Here is a 23084-nt window from a genome sequence, read left to right as displayed (position 1 = left end):
TCTCCCAAGTCCTCAGGCCAGTGACTTGATCTCTGGGCCACCCAGGGTGATGGAGGAGGTAGCTGTAGTGCTTCCATTCGGGCATGAGACTCTCCTGCCCTGGGGAAATCTCAAGTGGGGAGTTGTGTCCACTCTCCGCTGCCTTTGCATTTCCAGAGTGATGAAAAGTAACAGTGGGGCTGAGGTTTTCACCCATGGTAATTGGATCAAATCGGTGTGTAGGGAGGGATTCTGCCAGTCATATCATGCCTTTTACCAGGGGTGCTCCACCTCCAGCCTGTGGACCAAACATGGCCTATGGAGCCTTGTATCTGGCCCATGGGGACTCTCCAGGGGTCAGGAAATCTGGTAGCGGGGAGCAGTGGCAGTGCTGCCATCCCTCCCTGCTGCCAAAATCCCAAGCCTCCTGGAGAAGGCTGGAGCCAGGTACCTCTGCACACCCAGCTTGGGGCTGGGCAACCCTCCCTTCCCTCCACCTATTCGGGTTGGGGCCAGACCATGCCCCTTTCCCTGGACAGCTAGTTCAGGCCAGCACACCCCCCTTCTCTCTGCCCAGCCAGGTTGGGGACAAGCCATGCTCCCTCCTCTCGCATGGCTGGATCGGGACTGGGCCAAGCTCCTTCTCCCATGCGTCTGGATTGGGGCTGGGCTGCTCTTCTCCCTCTGTAGAGCCAGATGGGACCCCACAGTGCCTGTGCTGGGCTCTGGGTTGGGTCTACCAACCAGATCTGGCCCATGGAGGCTATTCAGCCTGTTGGAGCAAAAGGTTGAGCACCACTGCCCTTAACTGTCTGTGGCTTCCACTGGAGAGCCACAGCCCTGCCTTGCATCAGGCAGCCTTGTTAGCCCTTGCTGGGGCAAGGCAAGGCCTGCATCACCAATATGGAGTAGCAGGTCAAATCACTCTGCACTGCCATATCTGAGTCCTTTGCATCTTACTGGTGGTCCAAGTGGGGAAGGCTCATAGTTCAGGTTGGGGAACAGGCCCAGATGACCATCTCCGTTTGCGTAGACTGCTGAGAGACTTCATTTTTCAACAGCATCTGGAATGTTGTCTAGCAGACTATCCTCCCTTCGGCTACTTCCTATCCTCTGACGCCCCCATCTCGCAACACTTTTTAATAAGTTGCTTTTTCACAGACATGTCTTCAAGTCATTCTGGATAAAATGCTTGTACTTATCAGTTATAGTTTTACAATATCCTTTAATCCTGCTGGTATCTTCTTATGACAGTCTGACCAAGGCAAGTTTGAAATGGTTATGCTTTTACAGACTCAGCATAAAAAAACAGCTCCTCTATGCTGTGGCACTGTCTCTGACATTCAGAGTGCTGTTACACAGTGCCTGAAAGAGCCTGAAGAGCTGTGAACCTTGTTTCAAATGCTGTCAGTGAGCCTGTGATAGCTGTCAGGATAAAAGCTTAGCTGGGCCTGCACCTTCCCTGTGGAGGAAAAATTGCCAGAATTCGCTCGTTCTGGCTTTCTTTGCTTATGCCAGTAGTGCTGCATGGGCCAGCCAGCAAGAGCAGCTAAAGCATGAGTCATTCCTTTCTTCAGAAACTGAACATGTCATTGGTGCGGTGTACCATTCGCACAGTCCTGGCACCATAATACTATTTTTTGAAATATTTTTCTTAAAGCCTAGAGGAAATGTTCACTTTTCACAGAGGTTTTGTATTAGGAAGACTTGTCTAGGCAGTGCAATGCTTTTGACAGGATATAGTTGTTAGTAAAGGTAAAGCTTTGTGATAAGGGAAGTGATTTTGCTATGTAAATAAAACAAAAATCATGCAGTGTCTAGACGCAATGTATTTTTTCTATTAGTATTACAAAGTCTAAAGAGCCACATTTCTCTTTCTTTTTACAGCTGGATCGCTTGGCTGTAGATGCTGCAAAGGAGAAGAGAGATATGGAACAAAAACACTCCACTATTCAGCAAAAGGTACCTGAAGGACTGTAAAAGAGAGGGAGAGGGGCTGCACACTAATTGATCTATCCATTTGGTGTGCCTCTGCAGCAGAGCAGCACTGCAATACAACAGCTAGATGCAGTGTCCTTAGAGTGCAGTGACACTGAATTACAGATCACTAAGTGGAGCGTTGGTTTGCAGATGTTCAGATAGTATTACCAGACAAGTCCATAATTATATTTCACTCTTCTAGTGAATTAATGCATTTGGATGCTGAGACAGCTCATTTATTAGGCACCAGACATTTTGGAGTCATCAAGTCATAGTTATCCTCTTGCTTTCTATAACTATTGTAGTCAAATATTTATTTATAGAAAGGGTATCCTATATGGCCTTCTAAATGCATGTTTTACTTAGTTTCTGAATTTGGCCCAAATGTATAAGTACGGTATTCTGGGGTTAAGAGCTGTAGCTACCTTTGCAGATAAACAGAGAGAGCCTACTATGAAAGTGGGATTTTATTTGTTTGAAATATACAGGAATTTGAAAACTACCCAGTAACTGTGCATGGTTTCATTGGCAAATTCATCACTTTTGCTTTTTAGCATGCTAGGAAAATTACAGATGTTTCAGGGGTTTGGAAAATACTGATGCTCTTTGTCAACATTGATTATACAGTTGTAATAGAGGGTAAAGGTTTGCTAGTGGAATCTCTGGTTATGAACTAATGAATGTAGCTATGGAAGAACTGTGATTGGACTGTGGTTTAAGGATCCCAAAATACTTCTTATTCTCTCACAAATTGGCTTTTGAATAGGATTTGAGAAGGTGTCATAGATTGGAATAATCGTGAGGTAAGTGACTCAAAAAAGGGCATTTACTGACAAAAAACATGCTGGGAGTAGGATAAAAATCCTATTCTGGGATAGGTTAGTACTTGGATACTAACAGGCCATTGGAGAATAGCAAAGCATGCCCAGGATTGATACTGTCCTAAGATTACATATCTTTAATTGATCATGGAAGGCACAAGTTATGTGACCCATTACCAGGAATTATAGTAATTGCTGTAGCCTGCTGACCTGATTGCTTTGTTTTTCCTTAAATGCTGCAAAAGGCTGCATTACAGGTAAATGATTTCTAATAAAATCTGTCATTACTGAGAGAGAAATTCAGAAGTAATGGAAACCTGATCAATTGGAATAAAAAAAAAACACTTAATGGATAGCACTTATTGCTTTTCACATATTTTGCACAGCCATTTTAAAATTGTCCACAAATTGTGTGAAAATTCATTTTGTTCCTTAAGTCATCTAATTATTTTAACATTTATTAATAAATGTTAAAACACTAAGACACTGACAGTAAGTAAATTCAGTGAAGGACAAAGTTGGCAGGATCATCCTTATCCAAACCATCCCATACAAATCCTTGTCTGACCTAGTACTAAAACTACTCGGCAGCTGCCAAAAAAGAAAACAACATGTTAGGGATTATTAAGAAAGGAATTGTAAAAAAAACAGAAGTATCTTGGTGCCCCTTTATAAATCTGCAGTGTGTCTGCACCTCGAGGACTATGCCCAGTTCTGGTCCCCATGCCTCCTAAAGGACATAGAAGAACTAGACGAGGTCCAGAGAAGGGCAGTAAGGATGATGAGTGGAGGGCAGTAAGGATGATGAGTGGCATGGAGGGGCTTCCGTATGAGGAGACACCAAAGAGGCCAGGCCTTCAGTTTAGAAAAGGGATGCACAGGGGGAGAAATGAGAAATGTTTACAAAATACCAAATGGTGAAGAAAAAGTCTATAGGGATTTACTGTTTACTGTCTCTCACAATATAAGAACTAGGGGTCACAAAATGAAACTAGTAGGTAGTAAGTTTAAAACTAGTAAGAGGAAGTTCTTTTTCACACAGTGTCATTTCATTAAAGTGTGGAACTCCTTGCAGCCAGATGCAGTGGAAGCTGACAGCTTAGTCAGATTCAAAAAGGAGTTGGACAGATTATTGGAGGAAAGGGGCATCAGCAGCTTTTGAGCATGGGAGCTGGGGATACAGCCTCTGAATCAGAACTTCCTAGACTTTCAGTGCTGGAGGCAGCAAGGGAGAGAGAAACAGTGGAAACAGCCCTGGGGAGAGCCAGTTCACTCTTCCTCTCAGCATCCACTCTCTGCCGCTGTGTGACAGGAACCTGGGCAGCATAGACCTGTGGTCTGACCCAGTACATGACAGTTCTTATGTAGGCAGTCAACTTTGTCGCACAACCTAACTTGCCACAGGTGAAGCCGAGAGACAGTAGTGCTCAGTATCCTGCTGCTGTGAGGGTTGCTCAAGGACACCTGGCAGACCTCGTGTTGGATACTACTAGGAATATTCGGTACCACAGCAGAGAGAGGCTGAGAGAGATGAATGCAGACAGCACAACTTCTTGGGACACTTGGAAAAGAGAAAAGTCTGTCCGTGGATGCACTGTGTGACAGTTACCAAACAGCTCGGTTCAGTGCTTAGACTGGCAGTTGGGAGCAAAAAGAAAACCAGGGAGACTGAGAAGAAGCCAGCTCTGGAAGTGTTGCAAGATGGTGTAGTATTAAAAGAAGAATGGACTTTTCACAGCTTTGCCATGACCACAAAAGATGGAAGGTGGTGATCAACGCACCCTGAATCAGAGATGTCAGTTGAAAGGGAAGATGAATTATTTAATTACTTAATAATGTCACCTGGCCTGCACCGACTCCTGGCTGTAACTCCAGGTGTTGGTTTTGCTCTGTTGAGCACTGTGGTTTTGTTCCTGTTTATGCAAAGGAGTGGAACCGATGGCCCCGGAGGCCCTTCTCTTTCCTGTGTTCCTATTAGGTGTCTCTTGTCCTCCTCGTTAGTTATCAGTGTCGGTGTAGATGGTCCCAGCTGAGCTTGAAGAAGGTGACCTGGTGCAAGATCCTCATTTTGAGCTTCCACTGCCAAAATTTCCCCTTTCATTTCTCATTTGGGTCACATAACTCCCTTTTTCAGATCCTCCATCTTGCTTGTATACCATGTTCCTGGGTTTGTGTGGCAAAAATAGCCTTCTGGCTTAAAGCATAAATCTTGTCTTCTGTTGCATCTCTTCACCCAGCTGTTCATTCCTCTCCTTCTCTCATGCCACCATCCTACCTTCTTCCATGCTGTCCCTGAGGCTTCTGCTCTCTCAGTCCCTCTGCCCCACACTGCCTTCTCCTGCAGGCAAGACACGTAATGTAACGGCACTCGAGTGGACCTTTCCAAGTGCCAGTCCAAAGCTTTGTCTGTTCCGATTAGTGGAAAGCTAATTTCTTCTTAAACAAAAACTAATTAGTAAATAAAGACTGTTACATTACTTTCAGTCTTTTGCCAGACTGCATATGCTTAAGATGGATAACATTCTTAATCACGTGAAGTGACTGGATTTATGAACATGTGATTCTCCTATGCAGTACTCTGGAAAGAGCTGGATGTATTTTTTCCTCAAGTTGTTGTGATTCATTAAACACTTTTCCATCTGCCTGGATAAAAATAAATTACAATAACTTGACCACTTTTTCCCTCTTTGTTTTATTATGCAATGCAAGAAACACTAAAGATCATATTCTGTTTGCCAGTTGCCTTTTCTGGAACTATCTTGTTGCCTTGCCTACCCCGCTTCTAGATCCTCCACCTCCATCAATGAAGTACTACGGATAAAGCATATGGAAGCCTTTGATTTCCCACTCCCCCCCCCCCATTTTTTTGGGTTTCCCTTAAAGTTTGAACTTTGACTCATAAGTAAATGACCTGCTGTAAAGTCTATGATGTGTTGTGAGTAGTTAGGAAAGTTTTACACTTCTGCTTGTGCACACTCTTCTCTCTCAACCTGCTGTGTAAGGTTGCAAGTCAGTTCAGCTAATAAGATCAGCAACAATATTGCGCGTGCTTGAGGAAGAAATCATTACTTCAGTTGATTTGAATTGAATTAGGAGCAACGTAAGGAGAATGCTGTTAAGTCATCTACATTTGCACAACGCTTCAAAGACACCTTAAACCTAGTGGATCACATTTCACTGAACAAGATAATTGAGGTTTCTGAAACAACACTGTGAGCTCAGAGAAAACTGATGTACCTCACTCTTGGATGGGCAGAAAGTATCTCAAGAAAGTGTACTCTTTCCTCGGACAAGAAGCTGTGGTGATTAAGTACCAGAAAATGCAGCTGTTTAGCAGGTTTCATTATGTTTGGGAGCTGGTAAGTTTGAGCAAGGAAATAAAACCTGTATTTGTTTTTCCTTAAACTTTGGAAGAAAAATACTAGTTCAACAAATGTCAGAGCTGCCTGAAAGACTATAGCAGGGTAAAAAGTCCATGAAAATTCTTTGTCGAACACTTACTTGCTAAAGTGTGTGTGTGTGTGTGTGTGCGTGTGTGTGTGTGTGTGTGCGCGTGTGTGTGGTCTTTTACCCTGATAGATTAGATAGATATAGTGTAAGTATTCTTTATAGTAAAATGGTATTTTTGAAATGTGCAATATTATATTAAATCTCAGCAATATTCATCTGCTGAGTTGGAGAACAGACAGCAAAATACAAAGGTTGCAGGTGCTGGGGAAGAAAGAAAAGAATGCCACATGGCTGAATTTGGGGTTTTACAAGCGTTGAGTTCTAAACCCTTTGTTCTAGGTCTGTTGATAAGCCCATATGAAACATGAATGCTAAAGTTTGGAGAAGATGTTTTTATTTTTACTGTAAGTGCTTACTGTCATATTCACAGCTATTACCCTGGATGATTATTTTAAGCATAGTATTTAACCTATTAAACTGTGAAGAGCTGAGAGAAATATTCTGTGTGCCACTTTACTGAATAGTTTACTACCCAAGTCCAAGCTTATACGGCCTTGATATTTGTATCCATTCATAAAAGGCCTGTATGAACTGTGCTAATTGTCCTGTAGCTCTATGATTGATCCTTTGTTATATTATCTTGGGTTTCTTGAAATCATAGGGCAGAATGGCATTCCCTTTGAAGGCCTATGTTAATCAGTAGCAGCAATCATGTAGTCCAACTCCTTTTTTCTATCTTTTATCACATACATCCACACACAGTTTTTGCATTTGTTTAACTGTTTCTGTTAGGAGTTCATTATTTTAACTGTAAAACGGCTAAAGCAGTTCAGCACCCTAGCCTGGGTACAGTTTTGCTGTTATAGAGATACCTCATGCTGCCATAACTTTCTCCTCTAAAATACCTGAGAATAAGGTATAGTACTCTAAGCACATTTATACTGAAGCCTGTACTTTTATACTGAAATAACTTGTGTCCAGCAGATTAGGAGTTGTTTGGCTTTACCTATACTAGATTCATCTTGGAAGACAGTAGGGCAGGATGGTGTCTTAGAGACCAACTTGTTCAGAAATTCATGGGCTTCTGTAGGCCTTCTGCCTAACTTTTAGACCAACGCAGCTACCTACTTGTCTCTGCTTGGTTTCAAACTGGTAGAATTAAAATAGTACAGAAACTATAGGTAGACAAGCTTTTGCAGATCAGAGGTTTAAAGACTAGTCTCTCTCTGTTACATGACTGTAAATGACAACTACTAAAAACTAGCATGGTCTGAATTCTTCACTTTCCATGAGAAGTATCTGTGCGAGTTTGTCACTCTTGCCTTCCTTCACTAGTGACTGACTGAACTTAAGTCATTTTGATTACAAACCCTTATTTTCAGTGCCTAACGCATTCTGCCCCAGGTAAGAAGAAAAAGATATTGCTAGTCAGCTTTTTTCCCATAGCTAATTTAAATAAAAAGAAGATCAGCAGTCTTAAGCAACTGAATGTATTGTCCCTTGAGCCCTGTGCATCTGAAATTGCACCGTGTATACATGTGAGTACCTCCCTGGTAGAACGTAACCCATCATGCACAAGGAATATCCAGGAGCCCATAGGAAGATTTCAACTGCTTGCCAAAGAAATGGGTATACATAGCTCCTGGAAGATTAGGACCAGCAAACTACCACCTGCATGCTACTAAGTAATCATCAGTGCCTCCTTCGTGCAAGTGACCATACCAGCCTTCCTAGAAAACCCAACAGAGATGCTTTCTATTGGCCTGTCTTCATCCTCCCATTCTCAGACAAAATTACTGAGAAAAGTGACAGCCCAGCTTCAACATCATATTTGTGCCATCCTGGGTGCTTTGCAGCTGGCTTCAGATCAAGATGCAGCATGTGAACAGTACTAGGACTAGGACATTAAAGAGGCTGTCTTTTATGGTGGTGGATGGAGGCTACGCTTCACTGTGTTGATTGATTGATTGATTAACTGCAGCTCTGACTTTGGACACAGCTGGTGTGTTTGATGGCAGAGATGGAGGGAGTTCAGCTCTGCATTGGCTCCAAGCATTCCTCTCACAGAATGGAAGAAAGTGGACAACTTTTCTTTCCTTCTGACTGCCACAACACTCCTTGTGGATCTGAGAATCCCTCACTTAGTGTCTGTACAAGATATCAGGCATAGTGAAGCAGCAGGTTCCCTACCACCAGTGAAGTGGTGGCACTTGCATATTCCTCTCTCTCCAGAAGGGTAACCAGTGTCTGTGTACATCTGTCCTGTCTATAGGGAGTCGGTTCCTAAGTGAAGACCGGGTAGTTCATGGCGAGTCAGAAGGGCTGGCAGTCAAGCTTGGGTTAGGGTTAAGTTTATAACAGTTTTATAATTGTCAGTGCACAGAATCTAATTACTGGGGAGATCGCCTTACCTTGGAAGTTGTCTTGGATTTGGGTAAATATGGTGATTTATCATTCTTTCCTCAAGTGGCTGGAGTTCTGACTGGTAAAATGCCATCTCTCTGTGTTTAATTACATGATGTACCTACAGCTGTTGAATTTTGTGAAATAGAAGAGGCTTAAGTAAAGCCTGTCCTGAAAATCCATTTTCTTAATGTAATGTGTGGGCCTTCTAGTCCTAAAAGAATCAGTAAATATTGCATGCAAGGTGCTGTTATGAGGTCCCTGCACACATTTGAAATGATTCTTGTCAGTGTTTGAGCTGCATTTGAAACGTGCATCTTTTTTTAACACTAGGACTTCTCCAGTGATGACACTAAGCTAGAATACAATGTAGATGCAGCCAATGGCATTGTTATGGAGGGATATCTCTTTAAGCGAGCCAGCAATGCCTTCAAGACTTGGAACAGGTAATACTTCAAATGCTCTGTTAATTATGGTTTGTAACCATGCTGGTTATTGGCTTGAATGTAGCTTGGACTTCTAACTTTGCAAATTCATCCCAAAAGGCAACTGTGTGGAATCAATCAGTTGACAGAGTGGTTGGCCTGTTAAGTTGATCACCAGGGATCCTGGTTTTCTCTGCTAAAAAAGTACAAATTCTCTGATTTAAAAAAAAAAGAAAAAATCACAAATGGAAAACCCAGATCCCTGTTAATCACAGAAACTGTCCTCAGTCTGAAGAAATTTCTTCTTGTTTTCTTCCCTACTTGTTCACAAACACTTTACCTGGAGTAGTTGCCATATTGTACCCCTGGCCTTCACCATCAGACTCCGAAGCAGTGTAGCTCCTGATTTCAGCTATCTGCAAGGGGGTTGCAAAGAGGATGGAGCTGGGCTGTTCTCAGTGGGGGCAGATGACAGAACAAGGAGCAATGGGCTCAGGTTGCAGCAAGGGAACTTGAGGTTGGATATCAGGAAAAACCTTCTCACCAGGAGAGTAGTAAGGCTGGAACAGGTTACCCAGAGAGGTTGTGGACTCTCCATTCTCAAAGTTTTTTAAGACCTGGCTAGACAAAGCCCTTGCTGGGATGATGTAGTTGGGGCTGGTCCTACTTTGAGCAGGGGGTTGGACTGGATGTGACGTCCTGAACTCCCTTCCAATCCTAATTGTCTATGATAGTATAAAGTGCATTGTTTATAAATTTAAACACTGAGGAAATAAAGGGTTTAAAGACTTGCAACTTGTGGAAAATGTACAGTCCATGGTAGAAATATAGTGAGGGACTAAGAGTTGGAACCTTTTCTTCCTGTAAAATACACATGCAGTCCTGCTGCAAACTGAATCCCATAGACTGTCTCTTGATGCCTGTGATGATCCTGGAAGGGGTTCGAACTTGTTTGTTACTGCACAGTATGTGCATTAGTTGCCCACAGTTACAGTTCTCAGCACTTGGAACTCTTTAATTATGCTTTCAGGGGCCTGCATGTTTGGAAGGCAATGGTGGAAATACCAACACGTCCCAAACGACTGAATGCAGTAGCCCAGTTTGAAATCAGTTGTGTGACAGTTTGATGCTGCCCTTTGCTATGTCACATGCCAGTAGCTTTGCAGTAGTGTTTATATTAGCCAATGGTTTCCATACTCCTTAGAGGGGCCGCTGTCAACCCTCAATTGCCTTTTATGATTAAACTTTTAATTGACAACACTGTCAAAGTGCCTCATCCAATCCAGGGATAAGTGGACTGCAGTGATGTGTAGACCAGTTTTGGGAGCGCTGTATTAAACTTGTCTGCATGCTGTCACATTCTGTCACCAGAGGTATATCTGAGTGTGATGCGGGAACCTGTATGCTTTGGTATCATGAGCTTCAGTTATGGAATAGTGCACTTCCTAGCAGTGGAGAGTAGTTTCAGATCACTAACTAACATTTTTTAAAAATTAAAGATATGACGACAACAAAAAAAAGGGTTGCTGGCCAGCCATTCTCAGTGAGGGCCCAGCATAAGTTATCCCAAGCCTGATGCTGAGTGTTTCTTTCCAGAGGTGATAAAGGGTGAAAAATCCCATGTTTTGGTCATTGCTTCAGTTTACTAGATGTCTGAGCCAAACTTGATTACTGTTTGGCCCATTTTATAGAGGGAGTCAGAAATCTGGGAAATGTGTTTTGGTCATTATATTGATCTAAAGCTATAAATCCATTGCGCAGTGAAGCAGATTAACTGTGTAGGGATTATGTCCCAGCACAACGGATCTGCTTCATTGGGTAAAACGGATATTATCAATTTTTCCCAATCTTGTGGGACAGCACTTGGGCATGCCTTTGCCAATGGGGGAGCACTGAGTTTGTCTGCCTGCAGAGACATGTCCCAAGTTGGACTTACCAAGTGCTTCTGCAAGCGGAGAAACCTGGACTTTCCCCATTTGCAGAGGCATGCCCTGATGTGGGGCATAGCAACACAATATGCACCCCTGAGGAATCCCCTGCCAGGGGACTTCTGGGTCATGCCTCTATAAATGGTAGAGCCTTGGGAGGTGCTCCCAGGGCTTCAGGGGCCTGAGCCTGTATGCCTTTGGAATGGGAATTCCTGGGGTGTGCAGGATTTAGTTCCCTGAAACTCCAGGAGTAGCTGCTTGGGGTGGCTGGAGACCATGGGCTGCCCACACTCTCCTGCCACAAAGCAAGCAGAAAATCTGTTGCAAAAAAGTGGCATGGATTTATACTACCTAAGCCACATGTTTTTGGTATTTGTGGCACATCAAGGAGCATGGACCTCTGTTTCCAGCCTAAGAGTAATTGTCAGGGCTTACTGAGTCCTCTGTTATAGGTAAGTTTTTAATACTGTTTAAGTCTAACTATGCATAACTGTCTGTTAAGTCTCTGTTGAATTAGTGCAGTTGGTCCTGCATTTATGAGAGCAGTGCTGTGACAGTAGCCCTGCCAGTGTAACACACTGGCTTTTCCTGTCTGGACTCCTCTTGCACACTGAACTGGGTCTGGCCTGATCTAGTGTTAGGGAGTAGTAAATGGCACCACCAGACGGCAAGCTGGTGTGATTCCCTAGAGTGACCTATTACAGTCCGGAGCAGAAGGGTGGTAATTGCATGGCTGGCAGCTCCACGCTTCAGAGCTCTGTTAAGTTGAAGGATATTAGTTTGAAAAAAACGGTGCTCTAGAGCAGGGGTGGCCAGCCTGCGGCATGCATACCGTGAGTGGGACACGGCAGATCAGGGACGGGACAAATAACACCTGCAGATTAGGGCAGGAAGCTGAGCAGCAGAATAGGTAGAGGGGATCAGAGTCACACTCAGGGAGGATGCACAAATTTGTGACACTTGCTGAAAAGGTTGGGCCCCACTGTTCTAGTGCACGCATGGTTTTCTTCTCCAGTGGAGGCTGTGTTGAAAACGTGAAGCAAGGAGTGTTGTTTGCCTTCTGTGTCATAAGTAGAGAGCATGAGATCATTTGGATGCCTTGCTGGGTGCTTGGGACCTGACTTGAAACCTGTTGATGTTACTAGGAAGGTTTCTTGTTGACTGCGCTGGGCCTTGGATCAGGCCGTTGTTGAGAGGTGTTTATAGTGGGTAATGCAGCTGCCTGGCAAATCGTGAGGCCAAAACTTTTGTTTCTTCTTTGCTTGAATCCTCTTCCTTGATTCTCATAAAGTCTTGACTCTGGGCAGGACACATAAGGCAGATGGAAGGCAGTTTATGGTGTTGTGAGAGAGATCCTCCATGCCTCTTGGTCTCAGGGCTGTGAACACCAGCTGCACATGTACTGTGTTCAGATATGGAATATGGAGAGTGTAACTGCAGTCTGATGAAGATATTAGACTGACAGCACAAAATAGATGCAGAGAAACCACATTAATAATGTGCTTCATTGTGCTTGTCTTGTTTTATTTATAACTCATAAATACTGCACAAACAGGTTACTAAATGAATCATGGAAACTGCAGGGTGACATCATTGCCTTCTAACTTTATGTTATTATTTGCCTCTCATTTATTTCTCCCTTACTTACGTTTTGTCAGGTTTTATATTTTTACATGTGTGTTTTAGAGGTGTACCTCTGATCATTTTTTCAGGCTGTTCCAAGGAGCTAAAATACTGCATTTTCAGTAGAACACATGCTACATGTGAGAGTTGTGTACATGTGATGCTGATTGACTTCAACAGTAACAGGAGCTGAAATGGAATATTTTTATAATGGAAAGTGTTACTAAGAGTGCAGACAACCAACGTGATAACTATGGAGTAGCCTATTCTGGATTTGACTCTGTAACAGCATCTCTGCCTTAGTTAATGAGGGTGTTTGCATTGAGCAAATAGCTATGCTAGGATGACATTGATTAGGCAGCGGACATGTGATGGATTCTGTGTAGTCACTACCCCACGTAGTAAAGTCATTGCATGTTTTTCAAGGAGTGACTTGAACCCGGGTATGAATTATGTACTATGTAGTCAGGCCATGTGTTATGTATGCATCAGGTCTCTGTTACCCTTCTGCTGCATAACAACATCCTTTTACTATGTAGGAAATGTCATGTGTCCACACCCAGACCTTACTTACAAGATGCTCCTAAAATGGCTCAGGAAGTCAAACCATTCCTCTTGTTAGTGGGAAGCCTTACATGGAAAATTACTCTTGTTTCTGGAAATACAGATTTGTTTAAATTCCACTTCTCTTTTATTGATAATGCATGTGTGTGAATGAAATGTGTGTATGTGGAAAACAAAACTCTTGGGAAATTAATTATATATCCTGAGAATTTTTTTTTAAGTTGGGTGCTTTAAGCCTTATTCTTTAATTCTTCTGTATTTTCATATCATGCTAATTCTTTGCTTATTTTGCAATTTCATTCCTTTTCCTCCTTTCCCTTATGTTTTAATCCTACCCCATTTTTTCACATGACAGGAAAAAGCCAGATCACATCAGGTACCAACCAGCTTCTTTTCTATTTTCCCAGTGTTTTTGGCACGTAAAAGCTCTCCATTAACCCTGCATTTCATTTTGTTTACTTGCAATGGATATCAAGTGTCTTAATCTGTGAGAGCAGGAGGATTCTGCATGAGATGACAGCACAGCTGCTGTTCGGTGCCTTCCTTTTAACTGCTAAAAATGATTGATGCATTCATAATCCCAGAGGAGTAAAAAAACCCCTTAAATTTAGTCTCCACTTTCAGAATTTCCTAGAGTAGATACTAAGCATGTTATCTTGTTCTCATTTAAACCCTGGTAAATCGTGCCACTGGTTTTGAATGGGATTGGGAGCAGAACATCAGATGCTGATGTCTCTTGATCACTTTGTTTTGTTCACCTCCGAAACTACATGATTCAGTTTGCATAATCAGCAAGCAAACCAGCAAACAAAATGCTTCCTTATTTTTGAAAAGCTATAAAACTAATAGACGTTTATTGAATCACGTTAAGTTTCCTTTTCTTGTTACTGTCTTTTTTTTTCTTTTTCTTTTACATCTTGGCACCTTGAAAAGACTCTTCAGTCATTTATATTCTTTTCTGTTTGGCAGATACTGACTTTTTTCCCCTGCCCCCCACTCCTTCTTCCCACTTCTTTTTTGAATAAAATGAAGTGGCATTAGCTATATTAGAAACTCTCGATGATATAGAAGTCTTTGTCTAAAAGTCTGCTTTGTGCACCAGTACAGCATTAGTTAAGTGCTATCATAGAGCCAATAGGAGTGGCACAGTTGACTGTACTGCCCCATCAAATACAGACCTGTCTGTCTTCTGATGATAAATGATTTATTTAAGTGCATTCCTGGTAATACTTGGCTATGACAGCAAAGTTGTCCCCAGCCCACTTATAGGGATTAATCCTAAGAACATAGCAAGTTTCATCCCAGTAATACAGGAACTAAGGAACAAAGTGCTGGGCCATCAAGGATTTATTTTAGCTCGTTCCTAGCCCACAATCTCTTCCAGGTTAACTGAAAAGCAGAGGAGTTTCCTAGTGAGATTTGATCAGTTTACAATAGGTGATGAAATCTCAGTTGTTAAAATCACATATGGCATGTCTACTAGTGGTTTTAATCCATTGCAACATTTAGGTGACAATTTTGTTTAAATACATATAATAGTAATACGTTCACACATGTTTGTCTTAGATTTGTAGTTAATGCAGATTAATGAGTGTGAACTGCAGGGTATACTAAATAAAGCATGATGTTTTCAGCAAATTTTACTCCTTGTTTTTTTAAAAATCTTAAATTAGTAGGTTTCTTTAAATAGATCAGCTCTTTACCAAAAGAAATCATGGAGCAATATGAAAAACCTCATTGAAAAGGTCTCAGATGTGCCATGAATTTGTTGTACGTTACATTACAGATGCTTTATGCTTGCCAGGTTGGAGTTCACTCCCTGTAGTGACTCCCTAAATATTTAATTATAACAATGGAGTGTGTTGGATTAATAGAACATCGCACCTTTTATTTAATGGTTATTACTAGAAGTTTGCTCCATTGCATGTTATCTCTTGTGGCAGGGCTGCATTTTTCCTTTTGTCTTGTGGGCTGCTTTCCTGGTCTGTAACTAGAATATGTATAACAGCAAAGAATAAGCCTGGTTTTATCTTTCTTTTTCAGCCTGCTTTATAGCATAACTATTGATTTTATTTCCTAGAAATAATCTACACTATGCTTGATTAATACATTTCTTCTAGATGGTAAAGGTGATACCTTTTAAATGCTGTGACCAAAACTAAGCTGTAGTTAATAAGTACTTGGGGAAAAAACATGATAAAGACCTTTCCGTGTTGGATCCAATTTTCTGAATCCACATTTAGAATGATATTTTATTGTGTTGGAGACCCTGTTTTAGTGGCAATCCTCTTGTAAAATGAAGTATAATTCCACAACATTTGGAAATATGATTATTAAAAGGTAGAATCTCATCTGACTACCAACTAAGTACTAACTGTTTTAACTTCTACGAAACTTTCCGACATGGGCCTGAATTTTCTTTTCTTAAGTCTTGTTTTCCTCTTTGTGTGCTTCCTTTCACAAAGGGCTTGTGGTGATTGATTACATGGGATGTTTTGTTGCTAGTTCTTGTGCATTGCAATTCAATATTAATATTATGAGTAATGTAACCTTGCTATTTTCAGGAGTCTCTTACTTAACAATGCCCTCGGGCAAACTGACAGTGCAAAGTAATGATGTTCTGTATGCCCTGTGTTTGTGGTAACAGCCGTAATATGACATTATAAGCCACAGGTGTATATTAACATGCATAAGTGTTCAACAACTTTGAGTCAGAACTCCAAAAAAAAACCCAGTGTGATTGGCATTTTGGGCTTCTGTTTCCTTCCCTCCCTCACTGTTTTCCAGTCCACAGTGTGCGTTCACATTTTTTTTTTGACTGCAAATATGAGTGTTAGGAACATGTCTTAAAAGAAATGAACGTGGGGTGCTCATGTAGCCTCTTGACTTCAGCATCTGGGCCTTTAAGAAACAACAAATACTGGGAGACTTGCAGTTAAAAATTGCAAGAGGTGTTGACACTGCTGTTGTTTTAGCACCCTAGTAAGTTAATTTCTAAAACCTCTCTTGAAAGTATTTGTGAATGAGGAGTCCAGGTATTACTGATAAACAAACAAAGTAGGGTTAAATAGCCATTTCAGACTTTTAGCTTGCCATGAATAAGTGGAAATAATGTTCTTTGGAATTAAGCATTTTGTAATGAATAATTTACTAATATGGTGATAACATGAATGCATTTATTTAAGACTCAAATTATTTAAAATTTGCTGTATTTCTTCTGTTGTGTGTTTTCTCTTACATTTTCACTTTTTCAGTGAAAGCAACTTACATATCCTTGTGCAAACTTGTCAAAACTTACCAAAGCATAACTTTTGTGAATCTTTTTTTTTTGTAATGTATTGCCATAGATTATGTGTTAGTACACTATGATCAGTAAGCACTGTAAAATCCGTGACATATTGTTTGGATGTCTTTTTATTTAAATAGACGCTGGTTCTCAATACAAAATAATCAGCTTGTGTACCAGAAAAAATTCAAGGTAAGTACTGTACTTCCATTAATAAAAAGGGTGGTATCCATTAATAAAATTAGGATGGGCTGCTTTCTAGAGCATGGGACTGAGGACTGAGAGGTGCTGCTGCTGACCTGCTGAGTGACTGAGCAACCCACTTATTTCCCAGCCTCAGTTCCCCCATATATACTGGGGGCAAGACCTGTTTTTGCAAACTGTTTCAGATTCCTGTATGACAGGTAACTCATAAGGTTAGGTAACTCATAAGGTTATTATTTTTTGCTGATCCTGGTAACACCTCATAGGTAGGGGCACATCTCAAATGAGCCCACAGTGTCTGGAAATTCACTTTTCCCTGAAAGCAGAGTTGCTTTGAAATTTCATACAGGATTAGGTTTTGTTCTCTTTAAATTTCCTTTGCAATTTTTTTTTTCTGAGTTCTCTGGAAAATTGTAATAATAAGTCTTTGAATTTGGAACTTAATCAAAATATACCATTTTAGAATTGTTGCCTGATACTCCTTTAAAAATATTGTCTCTTGGTAAAACTTGGCAGTGGTGTGGCTTCTGGGAAGGTCTTAATCCTGAACATGTAAGCTGTGCACAAAAACCTGATTACTTTGGGGCCGGGATCAAGTAAGTCTGACTGGCTTGTGGTTCATAAGGGCAGGTGAGCATAACATCCTCTGTCGAGTGTTTAGACTCCTAACATTTTATCCTTTGACAGAAGGCATATGAGAGCTTGTGCTTAGCTACTGGCACGTGCACTGCTATCAGCTGATAATTAGGACCGATTCACTGGCTGAATCTCTGAATCCGAATAGAATCAGAGGTGCCTTTAATCTCTCTGAATCAAATCTGGAAAATTTGAAGATTTGGACATAGGGGCTTGTGAATGCTGTGATGCTGGGACACGTGGAGGGCCCCCCTGCACTCCTGTGGGATGCTCTATGCGCCCCAGCATCGCAGCGATCATGAGCCATGCCTGCTACCTCAAGGCATGTAGAAAAAACTTTTAAAGCTGTGTCTGTCCAAATTGCTGATTCTCCTAATCGGCATTGAATCTCCAGATTCGGATTCAGCCAAATTGAATCAGGAACAGTGATCCAAATCAATTAATTGAATCACTGTCCCTGATTTGGGCCGAATCCGAATCAAATAGGCCCCACTTCGCACACCCCTACTGATACTATATCCCATGCTACTCTGTGATTAGCTGCATTACACCCCAAAGGTCTGCTCTGTCCACATGTGCTGATGTCCCCCTCAGACTTAACATTGAGAAGGAACCTCAAGAGTGAATGTACAAAATCTCTGTTGTAAAGCAGTTCAGGCTGCTACATAAAACATGCCTGACAAACCCACAGGACCAAGGCCCACAGCAACACGTAGCTTATCTCTTTCATGCTCAAAAATACCACAAGTTCCTTATGCAGCAGGACAGGCACTGCAGCTTTAGCTCTGTTTCGGGCTGGGGAGACCAGCCTTCTTTCATTCCCTTTGACAGCCCCTTGGCAAGCGTGCTGTTAACCAACAGCTCAGTCCCAGGACCATCGGGGATTAAATGGTAAAAGACTGTCTTGAGAAGGGCACAGTAAACCTGAGGAGTGTAGCAATTTGGCGACACGTTCAGTGTCTCATCTTGTCTCTGGCAGGGGCAAGCCCATGGGGTTTTAGCGTGTGGTCTGATAATGGCGAGGTGAGTGCTTGTAGCTGGGAGAGGAGAGGGTATAAATTGTTATGGGGTTTAACTTCTGTAGGTCCGTCTTCAGTGTAGCGGGGTGTGTATATTTGTACATGACAATGCCAACGGCATCTTCACAGCTTTTTGTGCACTAATTTGTCCTGAACAGTCTTATGACAAATACACTTTTTGAAAACCCTCGTAAACTAGGGTGGGCTCTTTATAGATCAAATTTATTAAAGCTTTCTTAACCCAACCTCTGAATTTGCATTTGGGTTGAAGCAAGGGCCTTTTAAATGGGGAGCTCTGACTTTGAGTTGCAAACTGATCCCATATCTTCCTAGAAAACCCAGTGGTACTCATTTGAGAACTATGCTGCTTAGCTGATCAACAACTAGAATCTAATCAATTCTGTTCAAGTGAAAAGGGTATTCTCTGAGGCCAGCGTTACATTTCTGTGCACATTAATATTTAACTATGTACGTCCACCAGCACTATCGGATGTCTATTTACAATACTGTGGTTTAGATTAGGTTTTAAGCCCTTGGAACAAATCTTGTATGAAATAATAAATAAGTCAATAAAAAGAAATAAATCCATTGAGACTAGCAGAAACTTGATCTTCTCCCTCCATGCTCTAAGACTTGGACTTGTTTTATTCACTCTGTCTTTCCAGGATAATCCTACAGTAGTTGTTGAAGACCTGCGGCTTTGTACCGTTAAACACTGTGAAGACATAGAAAGACGTTTCTGTTTTGAGGTGGTCTCCCCAACAAAGTAAGAAGTAGTCTTCAAATCTCTTACGTTACTGTTGCAGCCTCGAAAGACGGGAGGCCTGCATCTCTTGGGAGCCGTTGCAGTAGGAAAGGACCTAAGCAGCTTGATTGGTTAAGATCTGAGAGCAGGAGTGTGCGATGCTGCAAGCTGCTGCAACTGAGCATTCGGTGGGCTTCTGACTTACGTTGTAAAGGTGCCTCTTAACGCTTGTGGTAACAGCTGACGGCAGGAGCTTGTTACGGGTTGTGTGCAGCCTGACAGTACTGGTGTGCTCATTGCAGGACAGGAGTTGGCTTCCCTCTTCTGCATGGTGGGAATAAAGCACAACCTAGCCAGTAATGTTAAATTATATTTCCAGTGACGTTGAATAAAAGGAAAATATTGCATTAAAACTATCAGGACTATCTCAAGCTGCATGTTGTGGTATGATGTATCGCCTGGTGCATCTTCAGAGGCAAGTTAACTGCATGAACACGCAGTCATTCCTAGTTAGTGTTTTGTGGAATAGGTCAGCCGTTCAGAGCAGCGGGTGCTGATTTGTATTCACTGACACGTGTTATACTACTTTTTCTTTTCTTCTCTGATAATTTGTTTGCATTTTGCTTCTTTGCATCTCTTGCGGCCCAGTTCCACCCTTCTTTGGCTTCTCCCTTCCTGCACTTTCTTAGCCCTTAAGTATTACAAGTTTCACATTTGGTGACTTTATTTTCTCTGAGTTTACTAGCATGGGCAGCAGTTTTTTATCACTTTTTTAAATCTCCAAAATCACCTTCATTGGAATACAATTATTTCTTTGGCAGAACTGTAATCTCTCTTCCAAGGCTGATGTCTTGCTCTATTTAGGAGGTCATACACGCGAATGGGAGGTGAGGGGGCAAAGCTAGAACTTCAGATTAAACTGGCCTGTGGCTTCATGGAGTCTCATACCCATTGGTCATCATTTAGGTTTAAATGGTTTTGAGGCAGAGAGTATCTTCATTCTGTTCTTGTGAAAGGTGGTCCGCATTGTTAATTGTCAGTGTGTAATTTTAACACTCTCCTGAATAATATTTATGGAATGATGCACTAAGGTTGATAAGTAGGTATTTGCGTAAGAGGTTTTGATTTTGAATAAGTGAGTCTGTCCTTTACTCTGATCCTGTTGGTCGGTTTGTCTGAATCTCAAAGTTTACTTTTCCTTTGTTGTAGAAGCTGCATGCTCCAGGCTGACTCTGAAAAGCTGCGGCAAGCGTGGATTAAGGCTGTTCAGACCAGTATTGCTACGGCGTATAGAGAGAAAGGAGATGAATCTGAGGCAAGTAAATAACTGGGCTCTGAGAGGAAAATAATAATAGAATGAAGTATTTCTTATCCTTTTTTTTAACAACTTCTAAGCACTTGGATGAATTGCAGTGATTTTCATTTTTTTTAAGACTTCCATTGAATGGACTTTCCATCTAGTTATGGTTGTTTTGAATCATTGCTTTTTTTTTTTTTGTAGTTGTGATTGAAGTGTCCAGCATAACTGGTTATTGCTGTGTCCTGACCCCAGATCTCTCCTGAAAACTAAAGCACTTTTTACAGATACTTGGCTTTCACAGGGCAATGTGTGTAGTAGTAAAGCTTCCCTTCATACTTCTGGGAGTTTCCCCCAGGGCCACAGCAAGGTCAACCACTCTGACTCTAATCATTCATTTTTTGTCTTTTTTCCAGAAACAAGAGAAGAAATGTTTCCCTTCTGCTGGGAGCCTAGAGCCTGGCAGTGAGTGTAAGGAGAAGCTGTTAAAAGGAGAGAGTGCTCTGCAGCGGGTACAGTGTATTGCTGGCAATGCCTCCTGCTGTGACTGCGGCCTGGCCGACCCGCGCTGGGCCAGCATCAACCTAGGAATCACGCTGTGCATTGAGTGTTCAGGGATACACAGGTAGGTAAACACAGGTCACTTTGTGCAGTGCCCTGAGCTGTGCTTCTGCCTGCTGCATTTGCACAGAGGAAAGGTAAGAAATCCTAGAAGTAGACAGAGGTTGATCAGCAGGAAATAGTTAGCCTGCCTACAGTATAATAGTGTGTATAATAATGTATTCAGATATGGTTACTTTTTCTGTCTAGGAGTCTAGGAGTCCACTTTTCGAAAGTTAGATCGTTAACATTGGATACATGGGAGCCAGAGCTTCTAAAGGTATGGTAATCCTTTGAGAGTAGCTTTAAGTGGTGGTGACGGTTTCCAGCAGATTGAAATAGCTGTTTTACTGTTTGCTGCCATAGAACTAGTGCTTGGTAGAGTTTATTGGGCCACAAAGTCTGTCTAGCCCCAGAAAGCATAACATGATTAACATCTTAATCTTCTGTTCACATCATGTTTTTACTTAACCACATGAAAGCTAATGAAGTTTTAGAATTACCAACTGTAAAGTACAGTAAGTTTTAAAAAAGGGGAATTCCTAATACCTCCAACAGTACAGGATATTAATTTGTAATTTCACTGTTTCGCAAGGCAGTATTTACTGTAGTTGTTTCAGCATTTGTATGAAGGCATTAATCAGAAATGTGATTTTATAAAATCTTTAGCTCATGGCATGATGTGAATATAAGCAAATGCTATTATATATTTGCACAGTTGGGCCGGTGGTGTGAAGCCTTTGCTTCTGCTGGGGGTGGTTTAAAAAATATTGGGCATTCAGAATAAGCCCCGTAAAAGTGGCCTTGCAGATGGGGGTACAGATTTCATGTTTCCACCTTGGTGATCTTCATATCAAGCATGATCTGTGAGTCGAGCTAAGTTTTTCCTTCCAGCCATGCCATCAGCAGCATTGCAAGTTCTGCAGGCTGCGTGCTTTTTGTAGGGGTGTCTGTGCAGCCCTCTTGCTGTCCGTGGTTTTGCACAGAACAAAGTGTGCTGGGGACGCAGGAGATGAAATTGATGGAACGAAGCTCAAGGTACAGTACCCCTGCTACGTGCGGTGGGAGTTTTGTTAATAAGTTCATACCACTGAAAGATCCTGTGAGATACAAAGACCATGCTGAAGTATTAGCTGTCCATCTGGGCATGTCGTCTCTCTTACACTTGTACTTTTAATTTTGTTTGTTTGCCTTGTAGCTTATGTGTGAATTAGGGAATGATGTTATAAATAGAATATATGAAGCAAAAGTGGAAAAAATGGGAGTAAAGAAGCCACAACCTTCAAGCCAAAGGTAGTGATTTTAATTTGGTTTTATTTATTTCCTCTTAAATGGAGTTGTAAATGCATTGTTTTGCAGTACAAATAGAACTGAATTCTTCTTTTTCCTACTGCTTTGTTCCTGTCTGGTATCACTGGTCTTTGTTAAACACTCAATGGCTTTCAGATTTCCTGAAGTCACCTGGTAGATCAACCTATTCGTCTGCTCTGCCACATTGCATCTCTTAGTGTTTCCCATGACAAGGATGTAAAAGCCTCTTTTCAATAACTTGTTATCAGACATTCCTGGTAAAACTAATGTGGTCCAGCCAAGCTGTTTGTGGCGGGGGAGGTTAACGGTTCTGCTGGTCCTTGGTACTCTGCTGTTGTACAAGCTCCTTCACTCTGTTCAGCTCCTTCCCTGCTTCTCCCTCATCTCCCCCCAGCTCCCTCCTCTCTCCAAAAACTCACGTTGCCCTTCTCTCCCCCCTCAGCCTTCCTTCCCTGCCTTTTCCTGCTCTCCCACTGCTGCATCTCCACCTCCTTGCTATCAGCGTTGTCACTTCCCACCATAACTGCTACCTCCCGCTTAGCTGTATTGCATCTGCTGCCCCATCCCAATGTCCGTCCGTTCGTTCTTTTCTGGAGCCCTCATTCCAACTCCAGTGAAGTCACCACTTACCTCATGCCTCAGTTCCTTGCTGAAAGGCAGTTGGTCCTTTGGGCTCAGTTTGTGTGAATTCCCTTGCTTCTTCCCTCCACCATGTGAAGATAAGATTGCCATGAGCCACCTTCTCCACCTTCTGTTTGGCTGCCTGTTCCGTGTAGGGTCTCTTTTTGCCCATTTCAGATACTGTCATGTGCT

At 42.0% G+C, this 23084-nt stretch overlaps 1 protein-coding gene across 3 annotated transcripts in view; it reads left to right on the top strand.

The window, feature by feature from the left end:
- The window catches only part of ACAP2 (ArfGAP with coiled-coil, ankyrin repeat and PH domains 2), a 116837-nt gene that overhangs the window by 75613 nt on the left and 18140 nt on the right, over positions 1 to 23084 (top strand). For 2 of the 3 annotated variants that reach the window (XM_090053586.1, XM_090053588.1), the window contains exons 9-17: positions 1867 to 1941; positions 8967 to 9079; positions 13529 to 13549; positions 16600 to 16651; positions 18984 to 19084; positions 20273 to 20378; positions 20777 to 20985; positions 21171 to 21240; positions 22159 to 22253. In XM_090053586.1, coding sequence (XP_089909712.1) covers positions 1867 to 1941; positions 8967 to 9079; positions 13529 to 13549; positions 16600 to 16651; positions 18984 to 19084; positions 20273 to 20378; positions 20777 to 20985; positions 21171 to 21240; positions 22159 to 22253 — 842 coding nt within the window. The remainder of the gene's footprint in view (positions 1 to 1866; positions 1942 to 8966; positions 9080 to 13528; positions 13550 to 16599; positions 16652 to 18983; positions 19085 to 20272; positions 20379 to 20776; positions 20986 to 21170; positions 21241 to 22158; positions 22254 to 23084) is intronic. The other variant, XM_090053587.1, reaches the window with a different exon arrangement.

Source organism: Crocodylus siamensis, chromosome 6 (genome assembly GCF_052110815.1).
Source record: "Crocodylus siamensis isolate JL-2025a chromosome 6, ASM5211081v1, whole genome shotgun sequence".
NCBI lineage: Eukaryota > Metazoa > Chordata > Crocodylia > Crocodylidae > Crocodylus > Crocodylus siamensis.
Note: the sequence above shows the minus strand (reverse complement) of the source record. Positions and strands in the feature narration are given on the sequence as shown.